This window comes from Centroberyx affinis, unplaced genomic scaffold, assembly GCF_046629955.1.
Source record: "Centroberyx affinis isolate AG114_WGS23_722 - 3 ecotype Tasmania unplaced genomic scaffold, CSIRO-AGI_Caff_v1 ptg000144l_1, whole genome shotgun sequence".
Lineage (NCBI taxonomy): Eukaryota > Metazoa > Chordata > Actinopteri > Beryciformes > Berycidae > Centroberyx > Centroberyx affinis.
The window spans coordinates 1-14605 of record NW_027278842.1 but is presented as its reverse complement, the minus strand read 5'-3'; the positions used below and the strand labels follow the sequence as shown (position 1 = coordinate 14605).

At 42.6% G+C, this 14605-nt stretch overlaps 2 protein-coding genes across 2 annotated transcripts; one reads left to right on the top strand and one right to left on the bottom strand.

Moving 5' to 3' along the window:
* The first annotated feature begins 685 nt into the window (after nucleotides 1-685).
* Nucleotides 686-11661, top strand: LOC139654542 (epiplakin-like). The gene has a single exon (XM_071531647.1). The coding sequence runs from the start codon at nucleotides 686-688 to the stop codon at nucleotides 10829-10831; it is 10146 nt and encodes a 3381-aa protein (XP_071387748.1). The 3' UTR covers nucleotides 10832-11661.
* A 379-nt stretch (nucleotides 11662-12040) lies between these two features.
* Nucleotides 12041-14145, bottom strand: LOC139654577 (F-box/LRR-repeat protein 6-like; the record flags this gene model as incomplete). The annotated part of the gene is made up of 3 exons (XM_071531694.1): nucleotides 12041-13035; nucleotides 13229-13472; nucleotides 13914-14145. Coding segments are annotated over 3 exons (606 nt in total), but the record flags the coding sequence as incomplete, so codon positions are not given.
* Between the last annotated feature and the right edge of the window lie 460 nt (nucleotides 14146-14605).

Here is a 14605-nt window from a genome sequence, read left to right as displayed (position 1 = left end):
GATAAAAAATCTCCATATCAATAAAATTCTGTGTAGCAGAGTGGACAGCAAGACAAGAGTTTTTTCATTGATAATTAAATTGAATGCAATATCCAAACCGGCATGTAAGTTAATTTATAGCTGCCACAAAGGAATAAGTATTTAAGTGTCTGTTTTCTGTATTAATACAGGTATCTAGGTCAAGATGGACCCCATCACTCAAGATACCAAGGTGAAGCAAAATGGCCACACAAAAGACCATGGCCCTGTGGCTGGAGTATTTCTGGAGAAGACAAAGGAGAAGATAACCATATATCAAGCCATGAAAAAACGTCTACTGAAGCCAGGAACAGCATTAGCCCTGCTTGAAGCACAAGCTGCCACTGAGGGCATAGTGGATCCAGTCAAAAACCGGAAACTCCCTGTTGAAGATGCTGTGAAGGAGGGACTAGTGGGATCTGAGATGAAAGAGAAACTCATAGCAGCAGAGAAAGCTATTCATGGTTATATAGACCCCTACACCAATCAAACAATCTCTGTATTCCAAGCTATGCAAAAAGATTTAGTCCCAAAGGATTATGGATTGAGGCTGCTGGAAGCACAGATATCCACACAAGGCCTGTTTGACCCTGTTGAGAAGAGAACTATTTCAGTGGAGTCAGCGATTGAGAAGGGCTACTATGAAAAAGGTTTGCTCAGTGACCAGATGGAGGAGCTCAGAGTGTTCTACAATCCAAACTCACAAGAAAATCTCAACTATCAACACCTCCTGGAGCAATGTATGGTGGAGCCTAATACAGGCCTGCTGCTGCTGCCTGTTTGCATCACCTTCAAAGGCCTGCGTAGAGGCATTTCCTCCACTGAACTCCTTGAATCTAAGATCATTGACAAAGAAACGTATGATGACTTGCAGAAGGGTAAGACCACCACAGAGGATGTGATGCTGATGGAAACGGTAAAAGAATACCTGGAGGGCAAAGGGAGTATCGCTGGCATTGCAGTACTCTCGTCCAATCAGAGAATGAGCATCTACCAAGCCATGAAGCAAGGCATACTAATGCCTGGAACAGCACTAGTTCTACTGGAGGCACAAGCTGCAACTGGATTCATGATTGATCCTGTTGGAAACAAAAAGGTCAGTGTGGATGAAGCCATCAAAAACAAACTTGTTGGCCCAGAATATCATGCAAAGCTGCTTTCTGCTGAGCGGGCAGTTACTGGATACAAAGACCCATACTCAGGTGAAATCATATCCCTCTTTCAAGCACTATCAAAGGATCTTATCGTAAAGGAACATGGGATCCGCTTACTTGAGGCTCAAATTGCTACAGGTGGAATCATAGACCCAATCAACAGTCATAGACTTCCTACAGAAGTGGCGTACAAGAGGGGTTATTTTAATGAAGACATGAATGCCATACTAGATGACTCAGGAGATGACACGAAAGGCTTCTTTGATCCAAACACAAATGACAATCTAACCTATCTTCAACTGATGGAAAGGTGCGTCACTGATCCTGCCACTGGACTCTGCCTCCTTCCTCTCCTCGATAAGTCAGACAGGTTGAATTCCAACTTCATCGATTACCAAACTAAAGTGACTTTCAAAGAAGAGAAGGTGAAAGTGACATGTGGAAAGTACATGGGAATGACAGTATCTCTGTGGGAACTGCTGATGTCAGAATACTTTGATGAACACCAGAGGCAAGACATCATTCAAAAGTACAAACAGGGGGAGCTCAAAATTAAGATGATCATTACAACAGTCCTGGAAGTCATAGAGAACTCTGTGAAAACAACTAAGGTAATCTTTGAAGGCATAAGGGAAACTGTAACAGCAAGACAGCTAGTAGAGGCAGATATCATCAGTGAGGAGGTCCTGGAGGATCTTAAAAAGGGAAAGAAGTCAGTGAAGGAGGTTACAGAGGATGAAAATGTAAATGTGTACCTGCAGGGGAAAGATAGCATTGCAGGTATTCTGCTTCCTGATTCTCAGATCATGACCATCTACCAGGCCAGGCAGAAGGGAAAGCTGATGCCAGGAACTGCTCTGATTCTACTGGAGGCCCAGGCAGCAACAGGGTTCATTATTGACCCTATTGGAAACAGAAAGTTTTCAGTGGATGATGCAGTGAAGGCAAAGATTGTGGGGCCTGACCTTCATCAAAAGTTGCGCTCAGCAGAGAAAGCAGTCACAGGATACAAAGATCCATATGATGAAAAAATAATCTCTTTGTTCCAAGCCATGCAGAAAGACCTCATCCTACAAGACCATGGAATTCGCCTGCTGGAAGCACAAATTGCCACTGGTGGAATCATTGACCCTGTGAACAGCCATCGCATTCCTGTCCATGTGGCCTATAAGAGGGGATATTTTAATGAGGAAATGAATCAGATCCTGAGTGATCCAAGTGATGACACCAAAGGGTTCTTTGACCCCAACACTCATGAGAACCTGACATACTTGCAGCTCATGGCTAGATGTGTCACAGATCCCAGTACAGGCCTTTGTCTCTTGCCACTCAAAGGCAAAAGCAATATAATTAACATAGGTGATCGCATTAAGGAAACATTTAAAGCAACAACAGTTAGTGTTAGGTATGGCAGATTCAGTGGCAAGTACACAACACTGTGGGATCTCATCAACTCAGAATATCTGTCTGAAGACAAAAGACAGGAGTTATTCAAGCTCTATAAGTCACGGAAAATCACAGTTGAGCAAATAATTGTCACTGTTTTGGAGATCATTGAGAGTAAGGAGATAAAACAACAAGCAGCACTGAATTTTGAGGGCCTCAGAGGAGAGGTCTCTGTTGTGGATCTTTTGAATCTAGAAATTGTGGATGAAAAAACATACAACAGTTTGATAGATGGAAATCTGACAAGCAGTGATGTGATGAAGATGGACAGTGTGAGGACGTATCTACTAGGAAAAAGCTGTGTAGCTGGGGTGATACTCCAACCATCCAACCAGAGGCTAAGCATCTATGATGCACAGAAAAAGGGAATTCTAACACCTGGTACTGCCCTTTGTCTCCTTGAGGCACAAGCGGCCACAGGATTCATCGTTGATCCTCTGAAAAACAAAAAATATACTGTGGAGCAGGCTCTCAGAGAGAAAGTCATTGGCCCACAGATGTATGAAAAGCTCTTGTCTGCAGAGAGGGCTGTCACTGGTTACAAAGATCCATACACTGATGAAAAGATCTCTCTTTTTCAAGGCTTGAAAAGGGATCTAATTGTGAAGCAACATGCCATCCGTTTACTTGAGGCCCAGATTGCCACAGGTGGCATCATTGACCCCTTGAAGTGCCTTCACTTACCCCTAGAGGTTGCATACAGAGAGGGATATTTCGACACAGAACTTAATCAAATTCTGTCAGACCCCAGCGATGACACCAAGGGTTTTTTTGACCCAGGCACACAAGAAAATCTGACATATATGGAAATGATGGACCGATGCTTAAAAGATAAAGAAACAGGTCTGTTTCTCCTGCCACTGAACGACAAAGCCAAAGCTATGGGAATAAAGGAGAAAATGTATTCTGACACAGAGATAAAGCAAGAGTTTGAAAAGACAGCTGTGAGCATATCAGTGGGCCGCTATTCAGGAAAATCAGTTTCTCTTTGGGACTTGATTCACTCTGGGTACTTCACAGAGGATCAGCGACTTGAATTAATTGAAAAATACAGAACAAGGAAGATAACCACACAAAGCATAATCACATTGGTGACTTCTACCATTACAAAACTGGAGCACAGTGAGACTCTTAAACTAACAATGGGCCTGAGAAAGCCTGTCTCTGCACAACAGCTACTGGATTCTGATATCATTGATGTAAATACATTCAATGGTGTGAAAGAAGGGAAACTCACCTTTGAAGCAATAACTCAATGTGAATCTGTGAGAGGATACCTGAAAGGAACTGGAAGCATTGCTGGAATTGTGATTCACCCATCCAACAAGGTAATGAGCATCTATGAAGCAAAAGCACAAGGTCTGTTGACACCTGCCACTGCACTTGTACTACTTGAAGCGCAGGCTGCAACAGGATGTGTCACTGACCCTCTCAAGAACAAAATCTACACTGTCGATGAGGCAGCCAGAGAAAAAGTAGTTGGACCAGATGTACATGAGCAACTGCTATTAGCTGAACGAGCTGTCACTGGCTATGTGGATCCTTACACAGACACAACAATATCACTGTTTGAAGCCATGAGTAAAAATCTGATTCCGAGAAGCCATGGTATTCGTCTTATTGAGGCACAGATAGCAACCGGGGGCATCATTGACCCCATTCAAAGTCACAGGCTTCCTGTTCATGTTGCTAAGAAGAAAGGATATTTTGATGACGAGATGGACAAAGTTTTGTCGGACTCCAGCGATGACACAAAGGGATTCTTTGACCCAAACACAAAGGAAAACCTTACTTACCTCCTGCTGATGAAGCGGTGTGAGAAAGACCCAAAGACTGGGCTTTTTCTTCTACCCCTGTATGAAGAGAAATCACGTGTCTTTCACACAGATGAGCAAACAGAACTCACATTCAAAAACAAAACTATTGCTATGAATGCAGGAAAGCTTCAAGGCAAAGAGGTGACACTATGGGAGGTATTGCTCTCTGAATACATTTCAGAACAAAAGAGGGAACAGCTCATACAGCAATACAAGACAGGCGCTATGAAAATAGAGGAGATCATTGAAATAGTCACTGTGATTATTACTGAGGTGACATCCAAAGAAAGGAAGTTCAAAGGGCTAAGGAAGCAGGTCTCAGCCAGTGAACTGTATGAGTCGAAAATTATCTCAAAAGAGCTTTTCACACAAATTATACAAGGGGAAGTAACTGAAGAGAATGTGAGCAAAATGGAATCCATTCAAAAGTACCTTGGAGCTACCAACTGTATAGCAGGTGTCAGAATTGAATCCACAAAGAAGATCATGAGCATCTACGAGGCCAAGACCAAAGGCCTTCTGACCCCTGGTACTTCTCTGATTCTGCTGGAGGCCCAAGCTGCCACTGGCTTTGTCATAGACCCGGTGAACAACAAGAAACTCTCTGTAGAGGAAGCAGTAGCTCAAACAGTGGTTGGTGGTGAGTGGAAAAAGAAACTGCTTTCAGCAGAAAGAGCAGTGACAGGATACAAAGATCCCTACACAGGAAATATAATTTCTTTGTTCCAGGCCTTGAAAAAAGATCTCATTGTCAAGGATCATGGAATTCGCCTCATTGAAGCACAAATTGCCACTGGTGGCATAATTGACCCAGTGCACAGCCATCGAGTGCCTGTGCAGGTGGCATACCAAAGAGGGTACTTTGATGAGGAAATGAACCAGATTCTGTCTGACCCTGATGATGACACCAAAGGCTTTTTTGACCCCAACACACAAGAGAACCTCACCTATCTCCAGCTGGTTGAGAGGTGTGTCAGAGATCCCATTACAGGCCTTAGCTTACTGGTCATTGCAAAGAAGGGAGAGTTTTATTTCTTTGTTGATGAGGCAACAAAACTCATTCTGAAATCTACAACCACGACCAGAGCAGGGGGGAAATACCAAGGACAGACGGTATCTCTCTGGGATCTGCTTTACTCCAAATACATCACTGAGGAAAAGAGGAGAGAGCTTGTGCAGCAGTACAAGTCTGGAGCTATCACAATTGAACGCTTCATGGAGATTATACTGACAATCATTCAAAAGCACACCACAATAACCTCAACATCTTCAATAATCACATGCCAAGCACCAGAAACAAAATTAGACAGTAGCACATCAAAAACCACCACTACCACAACCACAGTCACAGAGACAAGTCAGACTAAAAGCTTCCATGGAATCAGGAAGGATGTCACTGCTGATGAGCTGCTTGAATCAAAAATCATTAATGAGGACCTCTACAAAGATCTTAATGCAGGAAAAGTCACAGTGAGTGAAGTGAGTGACATGGACTCGGTGCGCAAGTACCTAGAGGGGACCAACAGCATTGCAGGGGTGTATTTGCAGTCCACCAAAGAGACCATGAGCATCTACGGGGCCAAGTCCAAAGGCCTTCTGACCCCTGGTACTTCTCTGGTTCTGCTGGAGGCCCAAGCTGCAACTGGCTTTGTCATAGACCCGGTGAACAACAAGAAACTCTCTGTAGAGGAAGCTGTAGCTCAAGCAGTGGTTGGAAATGAGTGGAAAAACAAACTGCTTTCAGCAGAAAGAGCAGTGACAGGATACAAAGATCCCTACACAGGGAACATCATTTCTTTGTTCCAGGCCTTGAAAAAGGATCTCATTGTCAAGGACCACGGAATTCGTCTCCTTGAAGCACAAATTGCCACTGGTGGCATAATTGACCCAGTGCACAGCCATCGAGTGCCTGTGCAGGTGGCATACCAAAGAGGGTACTTTGATGAGGAAATGAACCAGATTCTGTCTGACCCTGATGATGACACCAAGGGCTTTTTTGACCCCAACACACAAGAGAACCTCACCTATCTCCAGCTGGTTGAGAGGTGTGTCAGAGATCCCATTACAGGCCTTAGCTTACTGGTCATTGCAAAGAAGGGAGAGTTTTATTTCTTTGTTGATGAGGCAACAAAACTCATTCTGAAATCTACAACCACGACCAGAGCAGGGGGGAAATACCAAGGACAGACTGTGTCTCTCTGGGATCTGCTTTACTCCAAATATATCACTGAGGAGAAGAGGAGAGAGCTTGTGCAGCAGTACAAGTCTGGAGCTATCACAATTGAACGCTTCATGGAGATAATACTGACAATCATTCAAAAGCAGACCACAACAACATCATCTTCAATAATCACAAGCCAAGCACCAGAAACAAAATCAGAGAGCAGCACAACAAAAACTACCATCACCTCTACCACAATCACAGAGACAAGTGAGACTAAAAACTTCCATGGAATAAGGAAGGATGTCACTGCTGATGAGCTGCTTGAATCAAATATCATTAATGAGGACCTCTACAAAGATCTTAATGCAGGAATTGTCACAGTGAGTGAAGTGAGTGACATGGACTCGGTGCGCAAGTACCTAGAGGGGACCAACAGCATTGCAGGGGTGTATTTGCAGTCCACCAAAGAGACCATGAGCATCTACGGGGCCAAGTCCAAAGGCCTTCTGACCCCTGGTACTTCTCTGGTTCTGCTGGAGGCCCAAGCTGCCACTGGCTTTGTCATAGACCCGGTGAACAACAAGAAACTCTCTGTAGAGGAAGCTGTAGCTCAAGCAGTGGTTGGAAATGAGTGGAAAAACAAACTGCTTTCAGCAGAAAGAGCAGTGACAGGATACAAAGATCCCTACACAGGGAACATCATTTCTTTGTTCCAGGCCTTGAAAAAGGATCTCATTGTCAAGGACCACGGAATTCGCCTCCTTGAAGCACAAATTGCCACTGGTGGAATAATCGATCCAGTGCACAGCCATCGAGTGCCTGTACAAGTAGCATACCAAAGAGGGTACTTTGATGAGGAAATGAACCAGATTCTGTCTGACCCTGATGATGACACCAAAGGCTTTTTTGACCCCAACACACAAGAGAACCTCACCTATCTCCAGCTGGTTGAGAGGTGTGTCAGAGATCCCATTACAGGCCTTAGCTTACTGGTCATTGCAAAGAAGGGAGAGTTTTATTTCTTTGTTGATGAGGCAACAAAACTCATTCTGAAATCTACAACCACGACCAGAGCAGGGGGGAAATACCAAGGACAGACTGTGTCTCTCTGGGATCTGCTTTACTCCAAATACATCACTGAGGAGAAGAGGAGAGAGCTTGTGCAGCAGTACAAGTCTGGAGCTATCACAATTGAACGCTTCATGGAGATTATACTGACAATCATTCAAAAGCAGACTACAATAACCTCAACATCTTCAATAATCACATGCCAAGCACCAGAAACAAAATTAGACAGCAGCACATCAAAAACCACCATTACAACAACCACAGTCACAGAGACAAGTCAGACTAAAAGCTTCCATGGAATCAGGAAGGATGTCACTGCTGATGAGCTGCTTGAATCAAAAATCATTAATGAGGACCTCTACAAAGATCTTAATGCAGGAAAAGTCACAGTGAGTGAAGTGAGTGACATGGACTCGGTGCGCAAGTACCTAGAGGGGACCAACAGCATTGCAGGGGTGTATTTGCAGTCCACCAAAGAGACCATGAGCATCTACGGGGCCAAGTCCAAAGGCCTACTGACCCCTGGTACTTCTCTGGTTCTGCTGGAGGCCCAAGCTGCCACTGGCTTTGTCATAGACCCGGTGAACAACAAGAAACTCTCTGTAGAGGAAGCTGTAGCTCAAGCAGTGGTTGGAAATGAGTGGAAAAAGAAACTGCTTTCAGCAGAAAGAGCAGTGACAGGATACAAAGATCCCTACACAGGGAACATCATTTCTTTGTTCCAGGCCTTGAAAAAGGATCTCATTGTCAAGGACCACGGAATTCGCCTCCTTGAAGCACAAATTGCCACTGGTGGAATAATCGATCCAGTGCACAGCCATCGAGTGCCTGTACAAGTGGCATACCAAAGAGGGTACTTTGATGAGGAAATGAACCAGATTCTGTCTGACCCTGATGATGACACCAAAGGCTTTTTTGACCCCAACACACAAGAGAACCTCACCTATCTCCAGCTGGTTGAGAGGTGTGTCAGAGATCCCATTACAGGCCTTAGCTTACTAGTCATTGCAAAGAAGGGAGAGTTTTATTTCTTTGTTGATGAGGCAACAAAACTCATTCTGAAATCTACAACCACGACCAGAGCAGGGGGGAAATACCAAGGACAGACTGTGTCTCTCTGGGATCTGCTTTACTCCAAATATATCACTGAGGAGAAGAGGAGAGAGCTTGTGCAGCAGTACAAGTCTGGAACTATCACAATTGAACGCTTCATGGAGATTATACTGACAATCATTCAAAAGCAGACCACAACAACATCATCTTCAATAATCACAAGCCAAGCACCAGAAGCAAAATCAGAGAGCAGCACAACAACAACTACCATCACCTCTACCACAATCACAGAGACAAGTGAGACTAAAAACTTCCATGGAATCAGGAAGGATGTCACTGCTGATGAGCTGCTTGAATCAAAAATCATTAATGAGGACCTCTACAAAGATCTTAATGCAGGAAAAGTCACAGTGAGTGAAGTGAGTGACATGGACTCGGTGCGCAAGTACCTAGAGGGGACCAACAGCATTGCAGGGGTGTATTTGCAGTCCACCAAAGAGACCATGAGCATCTACGGGGCCAAGTCCAAAGGCCTTCTGACCCCTGGTACTTCTCTGGTTCTGCTGGAGGCCCAAGCTGCAACTGGCTTTGTCATAGACCCGGTGAACAACAAGAAACTCTCTGTAGAGGAAGCTGTAGCTCAAGCAGTGGTTGGAAATGAGTGGAAAAACAAACTGCTTTCAGCAGAAAGAGCAGTGACAGGATACAAAGATCCCTACACAGGGAACATAATTTCTTTGTTCCAGGCCTTGAAAAAGGATCTCATTGTCAAGGACCACGGAATTCGCCTCCTTGAAGCACAAATTGCCACTGGTGGAATAATTGATCCAGTGCACAGCCATCGAGTGCCTGTACAAGTAGCATACCAAAGAGGGTACTTTGATGAGGAAATGAACCAGATTCTGTCTGACCCTGATGATGACACCAAAGGCTTTTTTGACCCCAACACACAAGAGAACCTAACCTATCTCCAGCTGGTTGAGAGGTGTGTCAGAGATCCCATTACAGGCCTTAGCTTACTGGTCATTGCAAAGAAGGGAGAGTTTTATTTCTTTGTTGATGAGGCAACAAAACTCATTCTGAAATCTACAACCACGACCAGAGCAGGGGGGAAATACCAAGGACAGACTGTGTCTCTCTGGGATCTGCTTTACTCCAAATACATCACTGAGGAGAAGAGGAGAGAGCTTGTGCAGCAGTACAAGTCTGGAGCTATCACAATTGAACGCTTCATGGAGATTATACTGACAATCATTCAAAAGCAGACCACAACAACATCATCTTCAATAATCACAAGCCAAGCACCAGAAACAAAATCAGAGAGCAGCACAACAAAAACTACCATCACCTCTACCACAATCACAGAGACAAGTGAGACTAAAAACTTCCATGGAATCAGGAAGGATGTCACTGCTGATGAGCTGCTTGAATCAAAAATCATTAGTGAGGACCTCTACAAAGATCTTAATGCAGGAAAAGTCACAGTGAGTGAAGTGAGTGACATGGACTCGGTGCGCAAGTACCTAGAGGGGACCAACAGCATTGCAGGGGTGTATTTGCAGTCCACCAAAGAGACCATGAGCATCTACAGGGCCAAGTCCAAAGGCCTTCTGACCCCTGGTACTTCTCTGGTTCTGCTGGAGGCCCAAGCTGCCACTGGCTTTGTCATAGACCCGGTGAACAACAAGAAACTCTCTGTAGAGGAAGCTGTAGCTCAAGCAGTGGTTGGCAGTGAGTGGAAAAACAAACTGCTTTCAGCAGAAAGAGCAGTGACAGGATACAAAGATCCCTACACAGAGAACATAATTTCTTTGTTCCAGGCCTTGAAAAAGGATCTCATTGTCAAGGACCACGGAATTCGCCTCCTTGAAGCACAAATTGCCACTGGTGGAATAATCGACCCAGTGCACAGCCATCGAGTGCCTGTACAAGTAGCATACCAAAGAGGGTACTTTGATGAGGAAATGAACCAGATTCTGTCTGACCCTGATGATGACACCAAGGGCTTTTTTGACCCCAACACACAAGAGAACCTCACCTATCTCCAGCTGGTTGAGAGGTGTGTCAGAGATCCCATTACAGGCCTTAGCTTACTCCCCTTGCACAGGTGAAGGAAAAAACAAAAACAGTCCATATATATCCTTTCCCTCTGTTTTGCTTGCATTCTCTAGTGAATTTCTATTGTAGTTCATTCAGTATATAGACATTCATCTCTTTGTATCTAAATAATTTCACAATTAATCATATTTTTTAATAAATCTTTTTCAGTGTCACTGAATGATTTTAAGCTCTAGTTTAATGCTCCTCTGTGACTACGTTTGACTGGAAAACAGACTGAGAATTTAGCCACAAAACACAATAATTCACAAAGTACTGCTGTTGTATGGAAAACTAATCTTAAAGTCTGTTTCAGGAGTAAAAAACAGCCTACATTTCCCGTCATTTAAAAAAATGACGATAATGATGATAATTTTTTGATTTGTTTTTTGGTTTACAAGGTCATCAAATGTAGCAGCTATTCACACTGGAAATATGGATTTACACTATGGGCAAGCATTATGCATTATCTTATCAAGCTATCACAGCAAGAGATGCTTTGGATACATTTAGTGAACACCATGACCCACAATGGACTAAAGGATGAGTTTACATTGAAATGTTTTTGTGACTTAGTTCTTCAGCCTTTCTCTGTTTAACTGCTTCCGGCCCCGCATAAGTGCTTACATCATTGACTATGTTATCATACATAATCAATTTGTGAGACTTCTGTTTCCTGACTAATTGCTGTGTTTGATTGGCTCTACACTGGCCTAACTGAATGTGGTTCAAGATGCCTTTGCCTAGAAGCAGACCTTACACTTAGTTTTAACATTCTGATGAAGGCATTTCTTGCCAAAACGTCTTAAGTGTTTCAATGTGTGTGCCCCAATAAATAAGTGAAATGTGAGTACTGTTTCCAGTCATTTTTTCCACAATTTTGGATGTACCACCTCACCCTCTTTTGAGTAATCATATTGGATTTACTGTGTTTTGGCTCAGCACTCTGTATACAAGAGTTCCATTGTTGAAGCCCACTTTGCTCCCTCACACAGGTCATAAACAAACAAAAAAAACAAACAAACCCCAAAATCAAACCTGAATACGTGTAGTTTTGGAATAAGGGTGGTAAATGGGTCACTGCAATATCTGAATGAACCCCATAGGACAGACACCATTAAGTCAATGCTTTAAATTTACCGTGAGAGCACCCTCTAATGGATGAGAAGTATATAACGTGCTATACTGTATGTAAAGGTTGAAAATTCATTTTTTATTTCAAATACCTTACCAAATCATAAGCAGTTTTTCTTAACATATTGTAAGTCATATTTATTCACTGTTAAAAACATATATAAAAAAGGCAAATATTACATCTGAGTGGTCCTGGTTCTGAACTAAATTTCCCCTTAGGTTTACACTTGAGGTGATTCATATAAATGTATTCAAATCCTGGGTTAATGTCATCCCCCATATTCTTCATCTGCTAATTCTAACACATCAATCAAACCACATGTAGACACTGACTGACACATTTAAACCTGAAAAATAACATTGTTATGACAGTGTCCTTACATCACCACTCAGAATTGGCATATCTCAAAGGGAAAATCAACCCTACAATTAAAATCCATGTCATTCCTATAATCTTAGACATTCCAGTCATAACTTGTGAACATAAACAAGTCTCTCCCAAAGTAAGAAATAAGAGAAACAAGTCTCTCTTGATGATGTGATCAACAGACAAATTCTGGTACAGCATCACTAATAATGAATGGGATACTGACCTAAGTGACATAATGCCCCTGGGCAATGATAAGTAGATATGAACATATTTATGATTCATAACTTAGCAATACAATTAAATAATGTTAATCAAAGTGATGTCACCCCGACAGTCATTAAATCACTATTAATGGAGCAGCTCCAGGTTTCCTCACTTGATCACATCAGATTAAAACCTTGGGTCTCTGTTTTCTAGCAATAGAAGAGAGTGTTTTTATATTCATAACTATTGTGTGAATTGACTACCTATGCAACATTTATCAAGGCATTTGGGGGGGGAAAAAGTCACAAAGTGGCTGGTTTTAAGACATTCAAGTATGCCTTGTAATTTCTGTCCACTATTTTTGGAACCAAATATGAATACTATTCTAATTTGTCCAGCAGCTGCCGAATGTCTTCTTGGCCACGGTAAACTCTCTTCAGTCCTCTTGGCAGATAACGGCAGGATGACAAGTTGAGGTAGCTAAGAGCGGTCAATTGGCCAATAACTAACCTGCAAACACAGCACAGATATACAAAATTTTCTCTTAGGATTGTGATTTTCTTGGTAAACCAATGCCAAAATCTACATACGATTTACATGTGTGAATGCTTGATTTATGCTTAGTACATGTAAAGAAACTGCTTTCAAATTAAATGCGTCACAGTTTCTGATTGTTTTGACTGAAAAAATATACGCCGACTACCTGAGAGCAGGTGGTGTGATCTTGGTTCCACTGAGGTTGAGTGAACGCAGGGACTCTGCATTTGTTGCCTGAGCAAGGTAACTCATTGCTATCTCCAAGTCCTCCTCCGTGAAGAGATGATTTGTGATGTCAAGCTGTTGCAAGGTTCCACTCCATTTTTCGGTCAGCATGTGAAGTCCCTTCTTTGGTGATGATAATGCAACTTTGCTGTTGAAATACTGGCCCCAGAACAGACATTCAAGCTCTGCAAAAATCACAGACAGAGAAAAGGGTGTAGCAAGTATTAAGTAATGGGCTTAGGATGCAGTTATAAACCAATGTTATGTTGAATACAGCAACTGGGTAGTTTACAGATGAAGCCAAAATGAATACTATACATTTATATCCATATATATATTAACCTTTATTTAACCAGGCAGGTCAATTAAGAACAAATTCTTATTTACAATGACAGCCTAGCAAGAGGACAAAAGGACCTCTCGAAGGATAAAGAGAAAAGGGGACAAAAAAAAAAAACATGCACATATTGGGACACCGAGTAGGTATTTCTGAGAGTATCGGCCTTCATTGAGACCCATGTTAAATCATGCTGAAATAAAGACAATACCAAAAAAGGTCAACTTTAGCTCACTGTCTCAAAATGTTCCATAGTGAAAGGATAAAACTGTGCTTATATATAGCCTACCGACACAGGGTAAAGTTGCAAGACCAGACGGTGTGATTCGAGAACAGCCTCGCAGATCCAGCACCCGGAGCTTGGTGGAGCCAAACAGAATGTCTCTCAGGTCTTTGTCGGTCATGAAGGAAACAGATGTTGTGGCCATGCACAGCTCCTCCAGTAACGGGAAGCCTGACGTGGAATCTGGTCCATTACGCATCACCTTATGCATAGGAATGACGTTCAGCATCCGGAATGTCTGAAGAGAAACAGAATCACTTTAAACTCAATACACGTACAGGGGTTTGTTTTGTGGTGATATTGGTGCAGGGATACACTAGACAAGTTTCACAGTTACACACACCTGACACAATAGGTCAGGTGTGTTTGTTTCACACTGACACACCTGGTTCAAGAACAACAGAGCCTCACATACAATACTGAAACATTTATTTACACTTAGAATGCCTGCTGAAGTTTAGAAGTGTTCAAGAAGCTGATATAAAATGCAAAAACGCTGTAAAATTATTTTGAAATTCAAGTCATCGAGACTAATAATTATGATTAAAAGTCATTATCAGAAATTGTAACTATCACATAATTAGACATAATCGTGCAGCTCTAATATATATTCAACAATCTATAGCCATGTGCATTTGAGCAGTATGGCATTGACCCAGAGTGCATTGGTAGTGTTGAAGAAGAAATGTGAAAGTACC

What these genes read in the sequence shown, in the direction of transcription:
- LOC139654542 (XM_071531647.1), top strand. Translation starts at nt 686, where the DNA reads ATGGAGGAGCTCAGAGTGTTCTACAATCCAAACTCACAAGAAAATCTC.